The sequence below is a fragment of the Homarus americanus genome, unplaced genomic scaffold (genome assembly GCF_018991925.1).
Source record: "Homarus americanus isolate GMGI-L3 unplaced genomic scaffold, GMGI_Hamer_2.0 scaffold54443, whole genome shotgun sequence".
Classification (NCBI taxonomy): domain Eukaryota; kingdom Metazoa; phylum Arthropoda; class Malacostraca; order Decapoda; family Nephropidae; genus Homarus; species Homarus americanus.
This window is the reverse complement of record NW_024750852.1, coordinates 1069632-1096974: the sequence shown is the minus strand read 5'-3', so window position 1 is coordinate 1096974 and position 27343 is coordinate 1069632. Positions and strand designations below refer to the sequence as shown.

General features: G+C 41.5%; 1 protein-coding gene across 1 annotated transcript; it reads left to right on the top strand.

Annotated features, from left to right (window-relative positions):
• Positions 1-398: 398 nt before the first annotated feature.
• Positions 399-18930, top strand: LOC121854263 (MAGE-like protein 2). The gene is made up of 2 exons (XM_042348804.1): positions 399-1636; positions 9787-18930. The coding sequence occupies exons 1-2, from the start codon at positions 407-409 to the stop codon at positions 10252-10254; spliced, it is 1698 nt and encodes a 565-aa protein (XP_042204738.1). The 5' UTR covers positions 399-406; the 3' UTR covers positions 10255-18930.
• The last annotated feature ends 8413 nt before the right edge of the window (positions 18931-27343 follow it).

The following is a 27343-nucleotide window of genomic DNA, read 5'->3' as shown; positions in this document are numbered from 1 at the left end:
GCCTAGTGTGTTGTGCCGTAGCTGCTGGATGAACTATCGTACACCAGAGGAAAAAATGGACTGATGTAGGACATATTTAACCACCCCCAACAATTTTCCCTAAAGCTTCCTCCACGAGCAGCTGCCGTGAAGACAGTAGACCGGACGGAAACTGTCCAGAGGCAAAAATAATGGGAGAGGTTAATGCATTATTATTATTAGGTGCAGGAAAATATGTCATTCACCAGCAACTTATATCTATTTTAACTAAGTATTTATAACTTATTATTTTCAGAATAATTGTGAGGAGTGATGATTGTCTCTTGTTATCAGTAGCAGGAAACATTATCTGTGATACATGTCTCTTATGATAAGCTGTGTTACTCTTGTGTCGTGATGGTAATTGTGGTGTTGTGTTGCAGGAGGCATGATCGTGACGCCCACCTACAGCCGGGAGATGGGTGAGGGCGGGCGTCTGGTGCCGCCCGCCCGCGTCCCCACTCTGGGCCTGCCCGACCCCAACCCTTCGCCCACCTACAAGTCGGACGTGGGCGGCGGCGTGTTCAAGGCGGGCGGCATGGGCGGCGCCTACGATCTAAACAAGAACAGTTTGAACGATAAGGAGGGTGTGTCGGGCGGGTCCCTGGGCGGGCTGCCTCTGAGTCACCACCTGCAGCCCTTCACGGCCCCCTGGCTGGCAGAGGTGGCTCACATCACGCCCGCGCGGCCCACCGACCACCTGCCATACCCACAGCCCCCCACCCCCACCTTACCCGACTACTACCCTCACTACCCGGGACTACCCCACCGACCCACTGGCTACTACCCCCACCACTTCCTGCCCCCCGGAGCAGCCAGCCACTTCCTGCGAGAGTACCCCCGCCACGCCCACCGCCCCTACCCACCCCTTGACCCCAGACCCCCGCTAGAGCGGCCCACGCCTGTTTCAGGGGCGCCGACCCTGGTGAGGCCTCTGGGGCCGCCGCCGCTGCGGGGGATGCACCCCGACACACACCGCGACCACCTGCGGGAGGTGGCGCCCCAGAACAAAATGCGACCACGTCCCCCCGACCTGACCCTCCCCACCAGCCCTAGTGGCACCTCAGGGGAGCCCTCGCCTCGAGGACCCCACGGGGAGCCTAGTCCTAAGCGACGCCCGGGATCCAGCGCCTTCCCTATGCCGGCCCCCAGGTCTCCCCGCGCCGCCCCCAGAGGTCACCCAGCCCCTGCTGTCCCTGGGCCCACTACACCTGTGTCCGCGCCACCCGCAACGGGCCCCGTTGTGTCGGGGCCCCCAGCATCATGTCCCCCAGTGTCGGGACCTACCAGCAGCGGGCCCCCACCTGTGTGTTCCCCCTCTTCACGACCTTCTGTTTCCGGTCCCATCCTGGCCGCCCCCGTCCCCATCCCCACCTCGGCCGCCCCCCCGCCCGAGGACCCACGCCCACCCTCTCCCTACCACGCCCACTTCGCCCGCGGTGCCCTGGTGACGGTGGGCGCGGGCGTAAGACGCGTCGAGGAGCTAGAGACCCGAGACTTTCTAGAGGCGGCCAAGGCGGCGGAGGACCTGATGCTTGACCCCTCCACCGTGGCTGCCATCACCACCCGCCCCGGCGCTTCCACCATCACCTTCACCTTCCCCTCCAGGAACACCCAGGTGAGTCTCCACAACCCTAACACTACCTGAGTGCCATAAACTGTCATTTGGATCCCCTAATTGGTTATATACACTCACCTTGTAGCTTTTAGCTGCCTGTCTGTGTCACCTGGACACTCACCTGACCAGGGACACCCAGCTGTACCTTTCTCATTGAGTATGGAATTTTGTAAAATAATACATATGATATTACATACACCAGAGACCTCAGTATTTGTTGTGCAGTACACATGGTTACATAAGAGATAGCAGGTGTGGTAGGAAGTGTGGTAGTGGGTGTGGTAGCAGGTGTACTAGTAGATGTGGCATCACGTGTGGTAGCATGTGTGGAAGCAGGTGTGGTAGCATATATTCCAGGGAGTGTGGTAGCAGGTGTAACAGTATGTGTGGTAACAGGTGTGGTAGTAGGTGTGGTAGCAGGTGTGGCAGCAAGTGTAGTAGGAAGTGTGGTAACAAATGTGGTAGTGGGTGTGGTAGCAGGTGTGGTAGTGGGTGTGGTAGTAGGTGTGGTAGCAGGTGTGGTAGGAGGTTTAGTCGCAGGTGTGGTAGTGGGTTTGGTAGTAGGTGTGGTAGCAGGTGTGGTAGGAGGTGTAGTAGCAAGTGTGGTAACAGGTGTGGTAGTAGGTGTGGTAGCAGATGTGGCAGCTAGTGTGGTAGTAGTTGTAGTAGCAGCAGGTGTGGTAGCAGGTGTGGCAGTAGGTGTAGTAGCAGGTGTGGTAGCAGGTGTGGCAGTAGGTGTAGTAGTAGGTGTGGTTGCAGTGTGGTGGCAGGTGTGTGTGGGTGTGTGGTGGCAGGTGTGGTAGCAGGGCGTTACATGTACACCATTGCGTGTTACTCTCAGCTGCCAGAATAAAGCACCAGGTTAACAATCTATTATTTCTACACAGGTGAAAATACCGGGGTGTTGCTGTGTGTGTGTGTGTGTGTGTGTGTGTGTGTGTGTGTGTGTGTGTGTGTGTGTGTGTGTGTGTGTGTGTGTGTGTGTCTTTATATAGGTGCAAATTACAAAGGAAGAGTATCAGTTTTAAATTAATTAACCTAACCTAACCTAACCAAAAAACCAATCAATGTGCCCCAAACAATCTGTTGCAATGTAAGGCTTTCTGACGATTATCTCTTAACACACACACACACACACACACACACACACACACACACACATGTATACATAACATTCATACTTCCCTAACTCACTTATGCCTGCCCTGCCTGATCTTCTCACTTAATTGCTATACAACGAAGACTCCTCGACACAGTACAGAAGAGGGCGTGCAAGACTATTCCCCCACCCCTCTCTTACACTACATATCAAGAGGCACTCACTACACCTCCCCCCCCTCAACATTCTAATCATCACCATGAATCCATGACCTTTTCTGTCAGTTTGGGACGAAGCACACACACACACACACACACACACCTGATTATCTCTCGTTCGCTAATTCCTGTTCGACACCACAACCGCATCCAGCCCATATGACCATGTACTGATCACTTGTAGAAAGTTTGTGTGTTTATTCCTTGCTAATCTCTCTGTTTTTGTACTGTAACCGCCCTGAAAGTCCTTGATAAATGACCCTACCCCCATGTCACTATGTTAACTATGTACCATTTGTTTTTTTGTATATTTTGCTGTTTTGTTGTGTTTTTCAGTAGTGTGTGTGTGTGTGTGTGTGTGTGTGTGTGTGTGTGTGTGTGTGTGTGTGTGTGCGTGCAGAAGTATAAACACAGAGCCAGACAGAAGCGGTCGTTAGGGAGGGGAGGTAACACAAAGGGGTACTCAGATGGGGGGTGTGGTAGCAATGTACAATTCCCATGAGTATCAAGACGATACCAGCATGTGCCCTCCCTCTCACCCCCCCCCTTCCTCTCTTCTCCATTCTCCCCCTCCTTCCATTCTCCCCTCTCCCCTGCCTCCCTCCACCCCTGCCTCCACCCGGATTCTCAAATTTTTTACGTGATTTTTTCGTTTTTTCGTAACTAGTACCAGAACACTATCTCGGTGCAGTGTAGTCTCATCGCAATAATGACGCCTTTTGGCCCTCCATCTTGCATGTTGTAGCGTAAGTGAGGCAGCTCAGACACCTTCTCTCATCATAAATTACAAGAAAAACATCAACTTGTTTCTCTTGAGAGTTTTAACACGCACGGAATTCGCAATGAAACACACACACACACACACACACACACACACACACACACACACACACACACACTCTTATTTATAACACAACCAATGGGTATGTAAGAAGCGTATTAAGAGTGTGTTCACGGTGTTTGTAAAGAACTAGTTGTCAGTGTTGATCTAAAGCAGTGTTACATTATCTCACACCACCCGGGAGTTTGATTCTCTGATTCTTAACCGATCCTGTGATTTTTTCCGGATTACCTGAGGATTATATACCCCTGCTTATTTCACCTGATAATTAAACAACCTAACGCTGTCCTAACCTAACCTAACCCCTCAGCCCAGGTTACGTTTGGGTATTTACTGTTGAAGTGAAATAAGCTGCAGTGTCTAAGTTTCAGGTCATCCTTATTTCTTCATAGTAAACGTAATGAATGATTGGTGGAAGTCTTCAATGTAACGTTCCAGCCACCAATTGCATGCCGTTGTTTGGGTGAGCTTCTGGAGGAATCCCAAGGAGTCTTGTTCGTAGTGCGTTTTCGGATTCCCGGATACATAGCTCAGTTTTTACCCTAAGTAGCATAAAAGGAAACGTATCCTGTTGGTAGATTTTCAGTTTAACTTCTACCTAACTTGGGCGAATTATATCCTGTTATTAACATGTATTAGTACGTGGTTTGACATTTCTCACTGCTGGAATGAACGAGGCACTTTACCTAGCCCAGTTATTATTCATTACCAGTATGAAATTGTACCGTCGAGTGGTTCAGTGGGCCTCATCCCAGCTTGATAACTCTTCTCCTCCCCCTCACATCCTGTCCTTCATAATGTCGACAGATTGATGTGTAAGTCCCCTTTTTTACTACCGTTAAACCCTCGACTGGAAAGGTGTTCTTAAAGCCGTTTCTCAATAGCTCAAAGGTTCATTTTAAATGCCTGAAAATAAGATGACTGATTTTCCACCCTCTGAGGATAAGAAGTATCGCCGGAAACATTAATATGACAACATAACATTACGTACACACACACACACACACACACACACACACACACACACACACACACACTGATCTCTCTGGTTACTCTTGCTGGTCCGATTCGATTCCCTCTTTCACTTGTCCATTTGTGCAGTTGTGAACAAAACTCCCTCGACATCTCTGGCTATATCTGTCATCTTAAGAATTTGCGTAGGTAAGTGGATTGATATTTTAACATTTACTTACATATGTATTTATTTATTTTTTAACGTTATTCCGAAATAGTTTATATGGAAAAGCGGATTCCATTACCTGTAAATCAATTACTACTCTGGTCCACAGCTATAGCTTACCGAACTGTCCAAGGTCGCTCGTTTATGACTCCAACCCCTCCCCTTCCCGCCCTTTTGTCTCTGAGCTCTTCTAAGATTGTGTTTTTTTATTATCCATACGTCTACAATGTCCTTATTTATTATCTACCTCTCCTCTGCACTTCCGTCTGCATTTCTCCTTCCTTTCCTGTATCACACTCCTCCTCCACCCACTCCTTTCATTCAACCATTCCTGTCTAATATATTATCTTCCTCTCCCTCTCTCTCTCACCTGTCTGTTCTTTCCTGTTTCATGTTCTGTTTTGCTTTCCTTCTCACCTTTCTATTCCATTCTCTCTTAAATCACCACCACCCCCCCTTCTTTTCCTCCCCTTGCCACCCCCGTCGCGTCTTTCCACTCCCTTCACCCCCTATCACCCCTCCCCCGTCACCTCTTCCCGCTCCCTTCACCTTTGATGGGCAGCCTCCCCACCTGGGCCGCTAAAGACTCCGCCCTGCCCACAAGTATCGCCCAATCCCTACTTATGTCTCGCAGGGGACCACCCGCCACCAGCCAATCACGCGTTGTCGTTTTAACTACCGTCCAGGGCAGTAAGGGCCTTGTTACAGTAGGTCCCTAATAAGCAATGGACCGTTTAACCGGGGGCTGTGCAGGCCAAAAAAGGTCAGTTGCTGTGTGGTGTGGAGGACGATGTACGCGCCCACCATTAGCATATTCATGAGCCACGCTGCAGTGTACATTGCGAGTTGGACGGACGGACGGACGCAGCCACCACACGACGACTCATACGACAAAATCACACCTGACCTTACCTAACCTAAGGTATCTTAACCTAACCTGAACTAACCTAACTTAGTTCATCAACCCTTAATAAAACTAAAGCTCCTGGTGGATTTTTTTTTACGTTTTTGTTATAGGATTGTGTCCAGTTGCATATTGTTTGGTGAGATATTCTGTGGTGGGATTTTTGTTCGTGCGTCCCAGACGGGATTTGACCTGTCTGCACCTCCGCCGCCGCCGCCGTCCTACACGGGTTGCAGATGACAGTCGACAAGCTTCTCTCTGCTCCCCACCCCTCTGCCCTGCCGTGTACATTGCACCAAACTGTAAGGCGAGTTAGAACTAGGGTGAAATTATTAGAAAAGGGAAGATCAAGTAGTAGTTAAGGCTGAAAGGGGAGCGAGAGATGAACAGACGGTGGTTTAGGGCGGTGTTGGGCAGTAACGCGGGAACAACGTGGAATAGTTTAACCTTTGTATCAGACTTTACTTGTCTGGTGAATGGTCCACTGACCTTTATAAACACGGTGCACGTAGCACCGTTTTGTTTCTCGTTTCGTGAACCAAAAATACCCATAAATATGCATAATAATAATCCCAATAAAAGGTAAACTGCCACTTGCTTTCCACTTCATATAAGTGCGTCATCATCATGATCATCATTCATGGCGGGGAAGCACGTAGTAATCTCCTACTCCGTCAAGTGGGGCAATAAATATAATTATGACGGGCGAGTCTACCATTGATATTCTCCCTTCGGTAGCCAGATCGGTGCCGGAATACCTGATCATAAGGCCTGAAATAGCCCAGGAAAGGTGCAGCTGGTAGGCGAAACAAACACAAGACGGGTAGGAGTTGGAGGAAAACAGACCTACTCCTCCTAACATCTGTTTATGCAAATAGGCGTTGAGAAGTAGCCTTATGTGCCTCCGATTTAAAGCCGTTCGGGTGTAGCTGGTGGGCACTTTCTGGCGTAGGATTTTTTTTGTTGGGGAATTTTTGTGAGAGTGAGGGAGGATGCACCCCCGCGTGGAGTATCCTGGGAGAGCCCGGTGAAGCAGCAGATGGCGGGATCATCGCGGGTCGCCGCCACCACCACAACACCCGAGTCTCACACCCTCAACCGCCTCACGCCTCTTTTTTCATTTCCGATCGTCTTTTGTTTACTCAATGGATCCGGACTATCTTATGTTTTTCAATTTCGTAATTATTTGCGGGAGGAGGTAATAGAAAGATAATATTGCTAAGTTTTTATTTAATTTTATTTGAGGCATAACAAAGCGAGGAAGGAGAAATTAAGGCAACTCGAGACGATAAAATTGACACTAGTACAACCCGCGACGTCTCGAGGCTGGACGGGTTGACCCTCCTTGTTAGCATCTGACTGCTGGTGTGTGTGTGTGTGTGTGTGTGTGTGTGTGTGTGTGTGTGTGTGTGTGTGTGTGTGTCCATATAAAATAATTTCATCTCAGGAATACGATATTGTTTCCCGCGGCAGACATATTTGTTCAACAATACAATGTACTGAGCAGAAGGGAAACAGGCAGTGAATCGAGATGGGCAAGTGAAATGAATGAGAAAGACGACAAACCCACATACAAATCTAGTGATACGATGACAAGAACAAAGATAAAACGAGAGAGATAAACGAGATGTGAGCTCTAGAGATAAAGCGAGAGAAAGAAAACGATCAAGATACACTGGTGGGAGATAAAACGAAGAGAGAGATATATACGAGAAAAAAATACTAACAGTGGCCAAGAAGTCCCCGCCTCATCAACAACTTGCTGGTAGCTGCACTTGTAAACATTTCCCAGAAAGCAAAAGACGAGGTTTTCCTGGGAGCATTACGGCACCATTTCCCCACGCCCCCGACTGACTCGGCATTATGTGGATGACGAATTATTATAATGTCATTGTTCACAAAGCTATTGCAAGAACACGCGCTCACAAAACTTTTCAAAATGCCACCACCTTCTCACAATGCTGCCACAGAAAGATAACACTCACGAAGCACTGGTCACCGCGCAGCTTGACCCTGACGTTTAGTTGACTTACACAGCAAGTTCTCACACACCTTCCATGATCAGGTGTCGGGAGGACGGTAATAATAACACCAATGACAAGAAGAAAAAGGGTTCTGGATTTTTTAAATTCTGTTCAGTTGAGAAGTCAATTGAAAACTATGTCGAAACATTGTCATTATCTCTATTTGTTTATAATTAAGGCTCGATTGGCTCTCAATATACTGTAGGTAGGTCATCTTTTAAATAAAATATGAGCTGTAGTGGGCAGGTGTAATCACTATTCACTTAATGAAAAAACGCGAAATTATTATTCTTTATGGAAATTATTGGAGTAGAAAAACGCTGCTTCATACTTAAATCGCCCAGACAACGCAGAACTTCTACATAGGAGGAGAGATTGTTTTTTATTTTCATTTCACCATTTACCAAGACAAGTACAGAAAATTGTCAGGGCAAACTTTTTTGGAGTGCAAGACTGCACGTTGCTTATTCTTGGAATAACCCGCCAGAATGTGAGATCATACAAAACCAGACTTAACCAACACTGGCGCAGGTTCAGATACACTCTGGAGCCAGACAGCCAGTACAGTACGTGTTCAGTACTTGCCAACAATGCGTAACAGACGTGAGTAACCGCCCTTGCCGTTATGCGGTCAGTCTGTTCTTTGACACTTTTTTCTGTCAACTTTCATCTTTCCCGTTTTCTGTCGGTTTTCCACTAGCTATCAAATTTTCTATAGCGTCTCGCTCAGACGAAACATATCGTTTCCACCTGATTGGTTTGTGCCAATTTCTGTTGTCAAGATCTATACTTGATAATGAGGATATTTATATAAAATATCGAGCCACGTAAAATAAAAAATTAAAGGTACCGGTATTCATTCAGCATCGCATTTTTAATAAATTATTAGATTAATTTTTTATTGATGTTGATATTCGCAAATACATCTGATATATTTGTTTACACTGAACAGTGTTCATGGCATCTGTATCTATTCCTCTGTGGACTCGCTGGTTCTCTATGCTGTGTGACGGCGCGCTCAGAAAAATCACAATCTTTAGACAATTTATGCAATAAAATAACAAAAAGTGCTATTGTGACGCCGTCTGTCCGTCATTAATGTGCAGTATTTATGTCTGTCATTAGGACCGTCCACTGGAAGTCTGCAGAAGGTTATTTAATTTTCTTTATATCATGATTATATTACAAATGTCAGCCAATCATCAACCATAGACTTTTGCTCTGGCGGTGAAAAAGGCTGACAATTTTGCTGGGCCGTATTTTGTTTTTGTTTTTTACAAACAAAGCAACTTTGAAATTGGTTGTTAGTTAAGTTAATATAATTAAGCTCGAAAGTTCTGAGGAGTGAGTGTACATCATATTCATAACCGTGACAAACTGTAAATGCATACATGATTAGTGAGAAGTGACTTGCAAATTCATGCAAACGGCAAGTGGAGGCCTTGGGCAGTTGCCCCGTGTGTCCCCTTTAAATCCGGCCCTGAGTGTTAGTACAGGAGAAAACCAGAGTACCCAGAGAAAACCCACAAAGTTCAATAGGGTTGCACTGGAGAACACCCAAATTCTCACATCTGTCTTGGGCTGGGGATGAACCCAGAATAAATGAGTGAAGGATATGCGCATTACTGCAGTATTACCAACACCAATTTGATAATAATGACCTTTTGTTTACTGTAATATACATTTGTGTTTTTGTTTATGTGACAAGTTCACATTCATATATATATATATATATATATATATATATATATATATATATATATATATATATATATATATATATATATATATACTGTATATATATATACAGGTGTGTGTGTGTGTGTGTACATTGCACTGTCAATATTTTACTGAAGCACATAATTAATTAACTTTTTCTAACAGGTCTCAGTGGAGGCATCTCTTGACCACCCTTTCTTCGTATTTCACTCTGGGTGGTCATCCTGCAGCCCTGAATTGACACAAAAGAAGTATGACCTCAAGGTGCGACAACTGCAGGTTGGTGATATCTGTGTCTCCCTCACCAAAAAAGCCCCTGATGCAGAACCAACCAATCCCATGCCGCCACCACCTACTTCCACCAGTCAAGTGCCATCACCAAGTGCTGAGTTGTCCAGTCATGCTTCTGCTTCTACTTCAGGGGTCTCTACACCACCCATTCAAAGTTCAACTAGTGTGAAGAAAGAAAGCACATCACTGCCATTCCTTGGAGGGTCTTCTTCTTCAAGTGTGTGGAGTAAACCAGCAGCACTGAGAACTACAGAGAGGCAACATTCCAGCGACGAGGCCCAGCGAGAGGAGAAGGACTCAGGCCGTAAGCGGCGCTGGTCTGACCCAGGTCAGGCAACGTGACAACAGCAAGTGCTGAACAGTATCTAAGAACTTTTCTCAAATATTTTTATAACCATTGTCCTCTTAGTTTGATAAGGCAGCAAACTTTGTTACTTTAATGATAATATAACCATAGTATTTGAATGCAACATAAACTGTGAGTTAATATATTTTCGGTATTGATAAAATATTGGTTAAGTGAACAGTTAATGATACAGAATTTCTAAATTCTTTTGAGTTGCATTTGCAGAACATACTACTACTGTTACTGTCGACAAAGAGTAGTAGTAGTGGTTCTTCCATGAGGCTAGGAGGCTCAAACCTCCAAATCTTTTCCAGGTCTTCTGTTGGCTGGACAACCTGGCCTCAGAAAATATTTTGCCATGCCTTTCTTGGCGCAGGATAAGTCACCTTTTTAGAAATTTCCCGAGCCAATCCTAAACAGTAGGGCATGGTTGTATAACAAATAGAAAACAATGTCATAAAGTTTGGTTGGTGTCAAAATGTTCAATTTACACTATTTTTTACATGTTTAATGTTTATGCAGCTTATGTTCTTTTTTTTTCTTTTCTATGCCTTTCCTCTTGTACAGTGCTCTGATTTCCACGTCTTTCAGAAATATTGTGATAGAAAAATACAACAAATGCTGAGGATAGCCATTAACAGCAGCACAGATGCAAATGAGTGATATAGAACTGGAAATATTTTTGTAGTAATTATTATTATATTATTTAACAAAGTAATCCAAATGTAATTGATACAGTGAACCCTGTTAAATTGGATATTTAGGGGAAAGTCGATCTGGATTTTGCACATTTTTTTAATTTCCAGGATATGAAATAAAACTATTTCTGGTCATTTTAAGTATACTATACAGTACTCTATACATTGATAACAGTTTATGAATATTACATTATTTTGTTGCATCCAAGTTCCATCATGCTTTACATGAAAAGCTACTTCATTAACTAGGATAATATAACCTAATGAAATTTTTAAATTTGTATGAGCTAACCTGTTTACACACTTCACAACTAAGGTGTAGAAAGTGAATTGGCAGCTACAATACTTTATTTTATCAGCAGTGCTTGTGTACTTGTGCTCCATTTGGACTATGCACCTCCAGTAATGCCACTTGCACATGACTTGCCATGGTAAAGACAAGGAATACTTTACTAAGCACACATAAGTAAACTAAGACAAAATGTGAGCAAAATCAGTCAGCAAAGAACTGGTTCAGGTGGGCAAGCAGTGTACCACGTGTACATGAGACATTCATGTAGTAAGCCAGTAGAGGGAATGATAAGTTTATCTAATCTTTCATATTCTGGCACTTTTCACTTTTGGGAGTTGAACCTGAGAAGATGATGTGACTAATTGGACCTTACTAATGTCACAATAGATTGTAATACAGCATACAATATTTTGTTATTACTAGTTTTTCCCAAAAGAGTACAAACAGGCCAGATTTATCCAAATTTCTGGTGAAGTAAAGTCCAGCTTAACATGGGTTTACTATACTGTACTGAATATACCAAGAGTGATAATAAAGAATACATAATATACTGTACAGTACTTTGAACTTTATTGTAAACTTATCTAACAGGCTTTCAGTGCTGGTATAGTATACTGTACTGTACTTACATGTACAGTATATGTTCTCAGATCATGAACTTAAATATGAGTTATATGTTAATAACATAGTGATAAACTTTCTTTCGCTAATAAAATTTGTTTCTACAGTGATAAATTTTTTTCATGAATAGAGTAACATATTGTAATTTAATAATTTTTTTTTAAATTTTCTGTATACTGTACAGTACTGAATTTTGGAATACAGTACAGTATCCATTTTCTTACTTTTGTCTAAATGTCTATATGTACCCATTAGATGTTTTCCAGGATCATATTTGTTACTGCTGTTGGTGTCTACCCTCTTGACAATTTGAGAGATGGTCTTTCCAAACACTAGTGATACAGTAGTTGAGTATAGTTGATGTTTTTTTTTCTCTAAACTTTGTGATAGTAGCCAGGATTCTTAGCTTCCTCATTTGGGATGGATGCCCCTCAAGTTTGGAGAAGGGATTTTCAAGTTATATATTAAAATTTATTCCATATTGATATAATCACAGGTATTTAAGTGTATTTAACCACAACATGGATATTGTAATTTGTATTGATTTCTCATAAAATAGTAGCTAGCAGAAGGAAACATTACATTTTGTGAGAAATAATAATACAGTATTCATTACATACTACAGGTATAATTTTCTAAGAGCATGTTAGTAAAAAGATAATAATTTTTGTTTTTAGTACGAGCTTGGGACAAATGCCCTCCAGCATGGGAAATATAAGAATCCTGCCATAATTAACCCGGTTTTATATACCATTGAACAAACCAGTGATACTTGCAGATTTACAGTGCTTTCCATTCATTGGCATTAATTATTTATACATCTATAAGCTTCTCTTCTCTTTAGTTTTCACTGAAACAATTAAGCCCATGTTCATAAAACACTTGCAGAGCCAAGTACAGTATTTCCTAAGGTGCCAACAGTGGATTCTGAACCCACACCAATTATCATCATCTGTAGTCAAATATAGAATTAAACATCAGACTTAGTATTGAAGCCACAACTTTAAGCAGTCATACAAGTGACATTAGTACCAGTATGTTGATAATGGTAATTCATTCACACTGTTTTTCCCATCATAATTGTATAAAAAGTGCAGTGTCTCATAAAACACTTTATTGGTCTGCTATTTTTGTGCTGCTCAAACATACTGGCTTAAAGATCACTTTATGTTAAACAAGATGTTAATATAAATTGTAAGTGAGCTTGTATTACTAAACCACATAAATGACACAGCTTTCTATAAAATTTTAATTTATGCCTGTCATTATGTGTTCTACCTCATAAGGTCTGGTTAAGGATGCAATAACATTTGTAGGAGGTAACATACTGTACTGTAGTAGCACTTGAATAGCTGATGATTTCTTAGACTTTTAGTAAAATATTATATATTTTTTGCTTTCTTTATATGTTTTCTCCCATTGTATGAGGCAAACATGTTGGATTCTGTGTATAAGCTCTCTTACCTGTTCTCGATTCTTAATTTCTCTGCACTTTTTTTTTTTTTTAGAAATTCTTTTAGAGATGTATGTAACAGTACCTCTTCATGCCTTTAAAGTGCCTCATACTTGCTTCATTTCCTGATCAGCAGAAACTTTGACCAACAACCATAGTGTTACTGTATTTTGTGAATCTTACAGTACAGGGTATTCTTTAACTGCTATTTCAGTCAAGTGAAGCATGGCAACCATCAGGTTTAATAACAATGATATGTGTTCTCTTTCAAGTGATTCTAGCTTAGTTATGAAACAAAAAGAAAAGACACACAGGTTAATGTACAGTAGCTATCCCTCAAAGGTACCACAGAATCCTCACCAATGTCTCGGTACTTTTTAATGAACAGGTATTTTCATATTACTTTTTCTGAATTCTTGTTAGAATGATATTTATTTCTATACTGTACCTGTATTTCTTGAGATTCTGTCAATAATTTGAATCTGAAGGACAGACTGTATTCATCCTTGTTAAATCACTGCAATCTTCTCTCAAATAACATGATTATTAATTCTTACACTGTCTTCTCAGAGATGGTATTGAGATAAGTTTTGGTCACTCAAAGAAGCACTAGTGCATGAAAAGTAAATAGCTTATCTTCTGTATCTCATTAACTGTTTTATCCTTTCTTTACTTTCATCTTTATTCTTTTTGCCACTTGTCATATTATTAAGCTGGTCTGACAGTTGGTTGTCATGTAAGAGAAGCACTAAGTACAGTCATAAGAGTGTGTGATTATTACAGCTACAGTATTATGCTTAAGGGCATAATTAAAGTAAGGAAGGAAAGGATATGGAATGGTACAAAAAACCATCTGTGTGGGAGACTGTGGGACTTAATCTCTTCCTTATTGCATGCTCCAACAACTCCATTTTAGGTGACTGTTGCACCTCTGCCAGCTCAGCCAGGAGAGTTTTACACATCTAACTTAAGAACATTTTTTTCATATTTAATTTTACTTTAAGCTTGTATAATATTTATAGTTCTCATTTAACCGTCAGTCTCTATATTTCTTCATTCTCAAAGATGTTAAGTCCACTTCCATAGGATACCATGTGAAACTAGCCAGGTTCTCATATAATTTGAGGATCATTATGTAAATTAAACAAGATGACAGGGTTCAATCTTAGGTCAAGTTTGTTCACACAACCATACTAGTATATTTAAATAATTTAGATCTTTTGTAATGTCATCAAATATACTGTATGTATGTGTGAAACATCTCTCTTAGATTCTCTTTATTTTCACACAATTTATAGAAAGCGTGTTAATGATTTCAAGTAAAATACACTCACTCACTGATAAACTAAGTGTTCCTGTAGCACCACTGGTCATACTCTACTGTTGAAGCAACACTGTCTAGCTTTAAATTTATTAAGGTTTTAAAGAGTACTGCAAAGCACTTGTATCTTATGAGGGTCAAAGTGCATAATATAATTACCAAAACAATATTTTATAACAGGCTCTTTTCATAATGTTTGAGGCTATTCTTTTTTAATTAATTTAAATCTTTTGTAATATCTCACTTTTTTTTATGTCTTGGGTACAGTTAGAGTACATACAATATATCCATCCCACCAGAGTGTGATTCATGTGCCACAATGGATCAGTCGGGGATCTTCTGCTACGACTGTAAACATAAATGTTAAGTTCCCGGGAACTGACATCCCACATTGTTTTTATTACAGTACTATAATTATTGATGTTAGTCTCAGCCATAGAGTCTAAAATTGATTTTACACTCATTTAGCTGAGAGAAATGTATGAAAAAGCCATTGAAAAAGAATTTTAAACAAAAAAATGAAGGTAAAACTTTTGCACTGTAATACATTATCATATGATATGATATGATCAAAGATATTGTTTATGAATTTTTGAAGTTAGTTTAATTTCTAGGACTCTTAGCAAATTGAGTGTGTAATCTACAACATGGCTTATACCGTGTGAGGCGGGGTGTGCCGTGTTTAGCAGCAAGTGTGGTAATGTTCCCATGTTGGAAGTACTAATACATTATTATTACTGATGCTTCAGCTTTAATTGGGAGATATTGCTTGGTGTTGTTATATTTTGTTGTTGAAAAAATTGTGTATGTGCTACTTATTCACATATTTACTATAAGAAATATTGTTTACTGTGTTGGTGTGTGTTACAAGTTGCAAAACAGTACTGTACAGGTATTTGAATACATAACACATTCTCAATTATGGTCTTGTACTGTATATAGTACAATACATGCTACAGAAATCTAGTTTTTGTTTGTAAAATTATTGCTGAACTGCAAATTGTGTATGTGATGTTATCATCATGTTAGTGTACAGCTAATTAGGATTACTGTAACTATTATATTTCAATGAATTTCACAGCTTCTCTCCTTTAAACTGGAGAGTTTTAAGAGCAATGAAATGAATTAAAGGATAATTATATTTTCTTTAATGATTTTTTAAGATATATATTTTTAATCTACACCTGAAAACATTACCACACATTGCATTAAGTAATTGTAAGTGATAATATTGTAGATGGCGTCACTGCAACAAGCTTGAGGGTAATGTCTCAAGTGTCACAGAAGGCCTCATCTTTTGAACAATAATTTGATGATTATTTGGGGCTTTACATCACACATACATATTTTTTCCACAAGTTGCTTTATTAGGCCTAAGTAAGTGAAGATGCAATATGCAACGTACTATTATTTACTTAATATGAATTCACTTAATAAGACAGCAGCTCGTAGCTTTAGCAGAAACAAAATCTAATTATTTGCAATCTGATAAGTTTCAGTGAAAAGTTTGTGTTACCTGAACAGTGAAGCAATTTTGCATCAAGTTATAGTTCAAATTTCTGGCCAAGTATATGTACACACCATAACCTCATTCTCTAAGATGGCATTTATACTTATCTCTTGTAGTCTCCTGTGTCTCGTCCTCTCATGTCAAGGACGTTAATAATAATTTTGTAGATACTGTAATTTGTTACAAATGTTGTTCATAGCACTAACTCCCCTATGAAACACGTGTGGTGCCATGTACCACAATAATCTGCAGTTTTTGGTCTACATGAGTGCAGTTCGACACCTTCCATTAATTTGTTGAGAAAGATACGATTTTTTAAAACAGTATTTGTAATGCAGTGATTGTCAAACCAGTTTCCAGCCTCGATATTAATTTAATATCTTGTCTCTGCCTCCGAGCAGCAGCAGCAGCTTTCAGGAGTGTGTAGAGCCTTAATACATTAGCAGGTTGTGCATGCATCACATACTATAGATAGTTGGTAGCACAGGAAATAATGCTCATCAAATAGATACTATACTCTCATAGTCAGCTCTGATATATCACCTAAAGATAAGATACAGTATATAAAACTTGAAGGAAATGAAGGTTATTAAAAAAAAAAGTTAGAGTAATCTCTTTTGGGAGAAGAGATATTATGGTATAATGTACTTATGTAACTCAGTCAAAAGTAAGTTGTGTAGAATATTGATAAACTGCTGTACAGAAACACATAGATGAATTTTATAAAAGTAATGGATGTTTAACGGTAGTAACTAGGGTCAGAGTAGCTATATACATGTAAGATAACAAAATGTAGTAACAATACTTCTGCCACACACAAGCAATACGTACAGTGTTTGAATACGTTGTAGATTTTAATAATATTTATAAGCAAGTATCCTTCAAGTGTTAAATCTCCAGTATGTAAACAAGATAATTCCAAATAAAAGTACAGTACTGTATCAGCATAGTTTTGTGACAATTCAAAATATTTCTGGATACAGTACAGTACAGTATATCATTTTCAAGATAATACACGTACTGTATCTAAAGGAAATTATTCTCAAGTTTAAATTATGGTAGCTTTTTTAAATAGTGAACTGTACAGTACTGTACATCCAATACTAACAGAAGAAGTTTGTGCAATAGTGAATGTTAAATTCAGTATTAATATAAATAAAAGAATTACACTTCTGTATAGATAAAAAATTACCGTTCATCAATAAATTTGTTATGTGAGAATTAGACTTCTAAACAATAAGCTTAGATTCAGTTGAAGAGAAACTGTTATCATAAGCCTAAGGGTTGGGAGGTGTTGGTGGCCAGTTTAGGGTTGTTGCAAAAGAAGTACTGTCCAGTACTGTACTGTTAACCTCAATAATTAGTTACTATCATAGTGATTAGCTCTAAGTTTGTTATTGGCTTACAAACAGGCCACTACTAAAGCATTTAGGTCATCATTTCAGTTTTTTACATTTAATACAATTGGCAGACAAACCAAATATATTTGGACAGAAATATTATAATTTCTTTGATATGAGTAACATTGAAAAGTACTTACTGGTACTGTAAGTGTACAAATGAAAATACTGTACAGCAAAATCTTGTTCCCAGACTTCATAATGTTGTGACCTTGTGATGTAAGAATGCACTGTACTAGAAAAATTTTATGTTTTTAATATGCCAACAGTACCTGTACCAAGAATTTGTGATGCACTAAAGCACAATACAGTATGCTAAATTATTACATGGTTGTTGTTAATGTTATTACATGTTTTGATGTATAATGAGTTTAAAGTATCTTGGGTTCAGTATCGGTCATAACCAGAACAAGAAGAGATACACATTAAATACCTCTTTCTATTATATCACTAACATCCCACCTAGTTTGAATGCAGGATCAGGGAACTGTTCTTAACGTGGTAATAAGGCAATCTTCACACCAAAAAAAGAAATTAATTAAAGAGTATGTACACAGTATTTGTATATGAAGAAAACTGGTCACATCAGTTTTGTTTCCTATACTTTCAAGGACTATGTAGTTTTAGTTTACTATATGATACTAATTATATTTCCTATTTTAAGGATTCACATTACAGCACAGTATTTATTATATAAATACATTAAGAAAGTGATAATTTTTAGTACAGTACTAAGTATTTATGTGAAAAGTTAGTACAGCTTAAGAATATTATAAATGTTCATAAGAGTAATTTGCAGTACTGATACAGCATTGTTGAGTTAAAACAAACCTGAAGAATGTATGTATGTATGTATGTATGTACTGTAATCAATATTAATAGGTTGTATATGGTTAGCATGCCAAATGAAAGTGAAATCTTATTGCATAAGTTAATCTATAGCTGTTGTTTAGTGTTTAGTACACCTTAAATGGCAAAATTCTTTGAAGAAATACAGTACATAACTGTATCTGAATATGAAATGTAAGTCCCCATGTTACTGTGTATTGAAAACTGACTTGAGTTTCTAGAAATATTATGTGATAACTGAAGCATATTTTATGTTCATTGTATAAACACAGTTGAAAATTAGTACAGTACTTTACAGTGAAGTGCAGACACATGTATGCTATAGTGAAAGTACACAAAATATGCGCTATGATGAGGTAGTCCTGTATGCATGTAGACCATTCAGTGCTTTAGAAAGATTCCTATTTTTGTGTACATTTGGGTGAAGATCTGCCAAAGGTAAGGATTTTAGATTATTTTAGATTTTCAATATTGTCAGAAGCTTCATGTACATACTATGTATGGTCAATAAATGTGTCTATACCCTGACGGTGTTTTTATTCACTCACACAAAAGAGATTAAAGATAATGAAATACTATACTTGAATATACTGTACTGTATGATGTTTCAGCTTCTGTTGTTCTCATTGCTATTATCGTCGCTGTTATTGACATTATCAAGTACTAACTTTTATGTGTATATATATTTTTTTTTTAGTGTTGATTCATTGGTATTCCTTATTAAAAACACATGGAATGAGACTACTGAAGGCTTGTAATAGTGGGAGTTAATGAACTCTTGGTGTACGACGCCAAGTTATTTCAGGAAATTAAGAACCAAGCGGACTGTGAAGAGCTGCAGAAGGATCTCTGTGAGCTTCAAGAATGGTCGAAGAAATGGTTGCTGAGAATCAATGTCACGAAGTGTAAGAGGATGCACCTGGGACATACCATCGGTAAGGAGGCGTATCATATGTCCCAAAGGGACAAAGAGACTGCAATCAATATTAATAGGTTCCTAGGCTTCATAATGTTGTGACCATGTGATGTAAGAATGTACTGTACTAGAAAAATTTTATGTTTTTAATATGCCAACAGTACCTTTTTCTTTTTTTTTCTTTTTATCCTCTTCACCACTGATCGGCTCCTTAGCCGCTTGGGCAATCGGTCACGTCTCTAATTATTTTTCCATTTCATTTATCCTCTTCACCAAAAGATCGGCTTGCTAGCCGCCCAGGCAATCGGTCACATCTCTGTCATGCACTGTTGGCAAGTACTGGGCATGCACCGGCTCCTGAATGTACCTGAACCTGCTCCAGTGTTGGTCAAGTCTTGTCTTGAAAGAGCTCACACTCGGTGCCGTCACAACACTTTCTGGTAGATTGTTCCAAGAGTTTACAATCCTCACTCCGAAAAAGTTTGCCCTCACAGTTTTCTGGACTTGCGGCTTCTTCAGTCTTGAGCTGTGACCCCTTGTGGGGCGAGCATCCGCCAGCTCCAAGTAAGGACACTCAACTGAGTAGTGCCCCCTGAGATGCTTATACACCTCAACTAGGTTACCCCTTGCCCGTCTGTAGTATAAGCTAGGCAAGTTCAGGCGATCCAATCTCTCAGGGTAGCTGAGGTGCCGAAGTGCATGCACCAGTCTGGTGGCCCTCCTTTGAACATTTTCAACCAACTGACAGTCCCTAGCATATCTCGGGGACCAGACTGGGTGACAGTACTCCAGATGGGGAAGCACTTCACTCTTGAAGATCATTACGAGGGACGGACTGTCTAGATATCTGAACGACCTTCTTATAAGACCCAATAATTTATTTGCCTGGTTTACCTTCTTCTCGCAATGGCCCGAGAACTTCAGCTCATTGTCAACATACACACCTAGGTTCTTCTCACATTGAGTCTCAACTAGTGCAGTTTCTTCATCCCATTGGGACATATGATACGCCTCCTTACCGTTGGTATGCCCCAGGTGCATCCTCTTACAGTTCGTAACATTGAATCTTAGCAGCCATTCCTGGAGCCCACAGAGGTCCTTCTGCAGCTCTTCACAGTCCGCTTGGTTCTTAATTTCCCGAAATAACTTGGCATCATCGGCAAACATTTGTATGGAGGAGTGTACAACGTCAGGTATGTCATTTATGAAACAAACAAACAACAGCAGGCCCAATACACTGCCCTGTGGTACCCCACTTGTGACAGGTACGGATGACGATTTTGTGCCATTAATCACCACACTGCTTGCAGTCATGTAGAAAGTCTTCTATCCATGCTAAGACATTTCCCCGAATTCCGTACCCTTCCAGTTTGATTTTCGGCCTTTCATGGGGTACACTGTCGAAAGCCTTGGCAAAATCTAGGTAAATATTGTCGATATTACCACCCCGTTCCAGAATATGGGTCCAAATATCCAATACCTTGAGCAATTGTGTTAAGCAGGAGCGCCCCGGCATAAATCCATGTTGGCAATCCTTTACAAGGTTGTTTTGTATTAGATGTTCCATTGCGGCATCTCTAATAATACTCTCAAGTACTTTACATATTATGCTGGTCAGGCTCACCCGTCTATAGTTGTTCTTGGAGTGACGATAGCCCTTCTTGAAGATAGGACTCACATAAGCCACTTTCCATTCACTGGGGACCATTTGTTCATCCAGGCATTTACAAAACAGAATCTTCAGGGGCTCGGCAAGCTCGTTGCACAACTCTCTTAGCACTCGAGGATGCACCATGTCAGGGCTGGGACTCTTATGGACCTTTAGCCTGGACAGTTTATTTCTAATACCCTCATCTGTGAACACAATGTGGGTCAGTGCTGTGTCGAACTGTCTGTCCTCAAACGCAGGAAGGTTAATTGCATCCTCTCTTGTGAACACAGAGGAAAAGAAGCTGTTCAATGCCTCAGCTTTATTCTGGTCAGAATCTGCATAACTACCATCCTCAAGCCTCAGGTCTGATACTCCTACTCGTGTTTTCAATTTCGACTTTGCATAGCGGTAAAATGTCTTTGGGTTTGACTTGACCTCGCTTGCAACCAGCCTCTGGGACTCCTTTTCACCCCTTCTGCACTCTATTTTTGCTTGGTTTCTGGCTCTTGCATGCATCCTCCTGTCTTGCTCATCGTTTGACCCAACCCACGTCTTGAATTTCTGGGTTTTCTTCTTAATTCTGTCGACCGCTGCATGGTTCATATGTAGGGATCCCCTAGTATTCCTAGAAGCACTGGGTTTGGTCTTGGGTATACAGTATATTTATCGATCAAATGGGTCACTTTACTAGTTATGATATTCAGCGTAGTGTCTGCGATCTTGTACCTTAATGAGTCAGGCCAGTTGATACCTCTTATCTCTCCCTCATCCCATTGTAACTTCCACGTGTAATATTTGCACCTTGGCCTGGCCTTATCCTGAACTAGGTAACAGTTAAATCTGAATGACAACACTATATGGTGACTGGTGCCAACTGGGGCAAGGTGGTCCAGTTTGGCCACCATACCCTCCTCGTTTGTTATGATGAGGTCAAGTGGCTTGGGTGTGTGCTCCCCTCTGTAATGTGTCAGGTCTCTAACGTGTTGGAACAGAAAATTATCTCTCAGAGTTTCTACAAAAAGAGTAGCAGGGTTATTCAAGTCATTTGGGGTGGACTCGTTTCTCCAGTCGATGTCGCCATAGTTAAAGTCCCCCATGATAAGGAAGTGGCTAGGGTTGAGCATTGCCGCGTTGTCTATTAAGGCTCTTGAGTTCCTTTGATTTAGTGGGCCACAGTTTGGGGATCTGTAGATACACCCGACGATAAGTAAGTCCCCTCCCTTTAATTTAATTTTACACCACTTGGACTCTTCAAAAACATCCTCTCCCTGTACCCTCGCCTGGCTGGCTCCAAGGTCTTGCATAGCATTGATAACCACACCCCTCTTGCAAGTTTCTTGAGAAAGGTTCATAAATGAGTCATTTCCAGCAATACTGAACTCACATTCCTCTGGGTCGATTCTCCTGTTCTTGTACAACAGTTCTACAACTCGTACAATATCTGGTTGGTGTACTCTCGGTAGTGTTTCAAACTCCTCTCTCTTATCAAGAAACGTGTCAGTATTAGTGTACATGACATTCAAGCCAGAATTTGTTCTCGGTAACGTCTCTGCTCTTAGTAATAAACCCGCTCCTCCCACATTCTCAGAAGCTGCAGCATTTGCTAAGTACACTGTATTTTGCAGGGTGTGGTTAGAAATGTCATTGTTTACACGGCGCTCGTTCCCTCCTGTCCGGATAGGCTGAGCTGGTGCCGCCTCCCGGGTGGGGGGTTGAGTGGGTGGAGGGTGCACTGCTGCCCCCTGGCCCTGTGTCGGCACACTTGTTTCCACTACCCTCCCCCTGAGTATAACCCATGTACACCGTCCCCGTTCCTCCTCGACTCCTCCCTCTTCTGCTTCAAGTCCTGCAGGAGCTTCTTGTGCTGTTCCCTCTGCATTACCGTGCGATCTGGGTGAATGAATACATCCCGAAATGCCTCGCTCCTTGCTAAGTTTTTTGCCTGCCGAATAACCTGCCATTTCTCCTCCTCACTCACTAGTGTGATCCTGAGGGGGCGAGGCTTAGCCCCCTGCTTTTGTCCCAGCCTCCTCACATCCTGAGGGGTTGATGGAATCTTCAGAACCTCTGTACAAATATTTTGAAACAGCACCTTATCGTGTGTTACCTTACTCACAGTTCCCTCCGCCTGGCTCTCAGGGACTCCAAAAACTATTACATTGTTCCTGCGCTGGAGACGTTCCTGGTGTTCCTCCTCTCCCCTAACAGTAGGTCCGTTAATTTTCATTTCTTCGACACACTTCTTCAGAGTCCCAAGCTGCTGTAGAACCTGTTCTGATCCTGCATTACTCTCCGCCCCCTCCCGTGGCCCTGCTAATACGTCAGCATAACTCCTCTTAGCAACCACCTCCATTCTATCGGCTACTTCCTCAGTCTTAGCAAGGATCTCTTTCCCAACTTGCTCCAGTTTGGCAACCAGCAGGGCTCCAGCTTCATCTATTTTCGTCCCTAGAGAACTCGTTCCCTTATGGCTTGCAATCGCTTCATTCACCTTGACTATGCAGCCAGGGCAATACCAGCAACAGCCATCATGCTTTACGGCAGTTAGTAACTTCCTAAACGTTGCATTAGTCAGGCCTATATCCTCCATATCCGACGTCTCCCTGCGGTAATCACATATCATACTCATGGTTGTTGTTGTTGTGGGAGGGGTGGGGGGAGTGCAGACTGTGTATAGATCTACACCTATTTAAAAAAAAAGTAAAGAGAGAAAACAAGAATTTGTGATGCACCAAAGCACAATATGCTAAATTATTACATGGTTGTTGTTAATGTTATTACTTGTTTTGATGTATAATGAGTTTAAAGTATCTTGGGTTCAGTATCTTACTTTACTTTTACCTTTATCCTCTTCACCACTTATCGGCTCGTTAACCGCTTGGGCGATCGGTCACGTCTCTGTTACGCACTTTTGGCAAGTAATGGGCATGCACCGGCCTCTGAATGTACCTGAAACTGCTCCGGTGTTGATCAAGTCTTCTCTTGAAAGAGCTCACACTCGGTGCCGTCACAACACTTTCTGGTAGATTGTTCCAAGAGTTCAAGTTCTGTCTCACTCCACAACAAGTTTGCCCTCACAGTTTTCAGGACTTATGCTCAATCTTGAGCTGTGACCCCTTGGGGCGAGCGTTCGCCAGCTCTAAGTAAGGACACTCGATGAGTAGTGCCCTGAAAATGGCCACCATCTTGAAAAATGGCCACCCTCCTGAAAAATGGCCGCCATCTTGAAAAATAGCCGTCATTTCTCTTGGTTTAATTACGACATTTCATCAAATATTGTGTACACACTGGCTGAGACCAGGAAATTTACTGGCAATCCATTGTGACTACGACCATAAACAATACAGAAGGAGGCCACACCACACCGCTCACACCTCTCCCCAACACCACGATGGCATTGCCACCTTTAAAAATGACGCGTACCTTAACCAGAAACTACAGTTCATGATTATATTATTCATGAGAATAATAACATCCAGGCGTGTCCATCTGTTGGTACAATATTGTAATCAGATTAATACCTCAGGCGGTTACAAATTTTCGATGAAAAGCATGTACATAATTTTCCATGTACATATTTCGAGTAGCGTGACAATAGGCTACATGATATTCCCATGAATACACCATGGCGATTGATATATCATTCACTGCTCGTTTATATTTCATTGACGTGTCCTGCGCCCCACGCCCGTTGAGAGGTGTAATTTCATCGATACGTTATTGTGCTTGTCTCGTATTTTAGAGTTGCCGGTCCCATGAAAGTGTATCAATAGCTTAGCGTAAATTGTATTTAAGACCCCAAACTTTTTAATGCAGAGATACAAAGAAGAATGGATGGACATATAGTTATACAGAGAGATAAATGGATGGCAAATTCAACTAAAACTTAATAAGCAGATAAAATGACAAATACAGCATCTCCGAATAGGGAGATAGAAACTTGGTTAAATTCAATACTGTAGTAATAAAACTCAGTAATTACCAATTACACTTTCCAAATTAGATAATCTCCCATCAATCACATTTCAGGATGCAATTTTTCTGCCAAATTCTAAAATAGATATGCTAAGCATCATCATTTCCTCTAATATGTCATGGAAGCCACACATCCTCAACATTGCTAAAGCTGCCTCCCGAAAGCTGGGAATACTGAACAGACGCCGTAGCTACTTACAGTTGCTTCAAGTATATACTGTAAGGGTCCCAAGGGATTCATTCGTCATAACTTGGAGTACTGCTCTCATATCTGGGGTGGCTCTTCTTCTGTCCAACTGTTAGATAGGGTGGAATCAAAGGCATTTCTTCCCTTTCTCTTCGCCGCAATGTTGCTTCACTCTCTTTTACAGGTACTTTAACGGGCAATGTTTGGTGGATTTGACATCCTGTGTACCGCCGGCAAGGTCGTGGGCTCGTCGTAACACTCGTCTTGCCCACGGTGCCCACCGTTTCTCTGTGGATGTCGGTCACACTAGAATAACCCGATATAGTACATCCTTCTTTCTTCACACAGCCAAACTGTGGAGTGCTCTGCCTTTTTCTGTGTTTCCATACTCATACAATCTGTCTCGCTTCAAAAAGCTGGTTTTCCGGCATCTTCGTGGCTTAGATTAATATAATCTTTTTCTCTTCTATTTTTTTATTTCTTTTTACTCCTATATGTTTGCCCCCTAAGCCCCGTTGTGGGTCGATGACCTGTGCCCGGGTGGGCTATTCCCACAAAAAAAAATCCTCTTCGCCACTTGATCGGCTCGTTAGCCGTTTGAGCGGTCGGTCACCTCTCTGTTGCGCACTGTTGGCAAATACTGGGCATGCACTGGCTCCTGAATGCATATTATAAGTCGTGCTGGGAATAATGTTTTAACCCGGAGCTTAGATCGGTCCTAGTAGGTAGTAGGCAGCTACCAAACAGGGAAGTACTACCGGCTGGGATGATGTGGTACAGCTGATAAGTGGCGAATATGATAAAAAAAATAAGGTGTTGTCTATTGGTAGACCCTGCTGCCATATTGCATCACAAAAATTGTGACCACCAGAACTTGCTGATCTGTCTTTCTGCCTCATTTACACACAACTGCAGGGTCTCATTTGTTTCTCTTACTTTGCCAATACAACATACTTACTGTACAGTATATCGTTTCTCACTCTTCATTTATTTATTTATTTTTTCGTATTTATTATTTATTATTATTATTATTATTATTATTATTATTATTATTATTATTATTATTATTATTATTATTATTATATTTTTATTGATTATTAATTAATAGTAATTATTATTATTATTATTATTATTATTATTATTATTATTATTATTATTATCATCATCTATTCGCCCTAAGGCCCTGATGTAGGTCGGTGACCTGTGCCCGAGTAGGCTGATGGCCGTAAAAAAAGAAAAAAAAGGAATAATAATTTGTGATTGCGACTAGTGCTTAAACAAACGCTTCGGTTCCTATACGTTCAGCTGCCATCTCCGGCATCAACGTCCGCCTCCACACCTTTTACGTCAGAAGGCATAAGTACAGTATTGGTATCGTCCTTGGCCATGTCCAGCCAAGGATAAATATAAATACTCTTCTCTGTGAGAGCATGTAGTGGATTTCTCCCCTATAAACGCTGTTTGTCGCTGAGTAGCCGACCCCGCGAATTCCCCAGTGTATGCCTCGTGGTCTAGGTCAACCAGCGCTGCCCATGGAGCGGGGGTCAACTATCTACCCACGCCTACCTCCGCTATAAAAGACCTGACCTCGTGGTGACCTCTCTCTTCTTCTAGCTACAGCCGCAGCAAGCTACACCTCCTCCTCCGCCGCTGCCTGGCGGCCTTCACCAACCAGCTCTCTCTACATCACGCTTGTAACCACGCTGCCACTTCCCAGCACCTAGCTGCATTGTACATCCAATACAACATGTATACAGAGAGCACATTGTGAATTTCCTTCCTCCATCCCATCCTGAGTGTGAACCAAACCACCCATAACCCCACAAATGGTGACCCCCGGAGATTCGCACTCACACAGGATGGAGGAGAAACCGATCACTCTCCCAGTCTTCAAGCAACTCCTCCACCCAGAAGCAGCTCTCATCGGCTATACAGCTACTGTCTCTACACCACAGGTTAGACACCCTAGAGCAGCTCTGCGACTCTAAGCAGACAGCCGCTCCTCTTCCTGCCCAAAGCACCACGTCCTACCGACTCCAGCACACCCGTCCTGCCTCAGACGCCGCCCCCGGCCCAGCAGTACCCCCTGCCGCTCCTCCTGATGCAGCCCCTGCTCCCGACGCGGCCCATGTGCCTGAGTGCGGACCCACACACCCCTCTTTTCTCCCGCAGGTATCCCCTGCTACTGTCCTGCACCCTGCTGCTGTCATGG

Coding starts and splice junctions, on each gene's coding strand:
- LOC121854263 (XM_042348804.1), top strand. CDS start 407: ATGATCGTGACGCCCACCTACAGCCGGGAGATGGGTGAGGGCGGGCGT. Junction 1,637..9,786: donor TCCCCTCCAGGAACACCCAG/GTGAGTCTCCAC, acceptor TTTTTCTAACAG/GTCTCAGTGGAGGCATCTCT.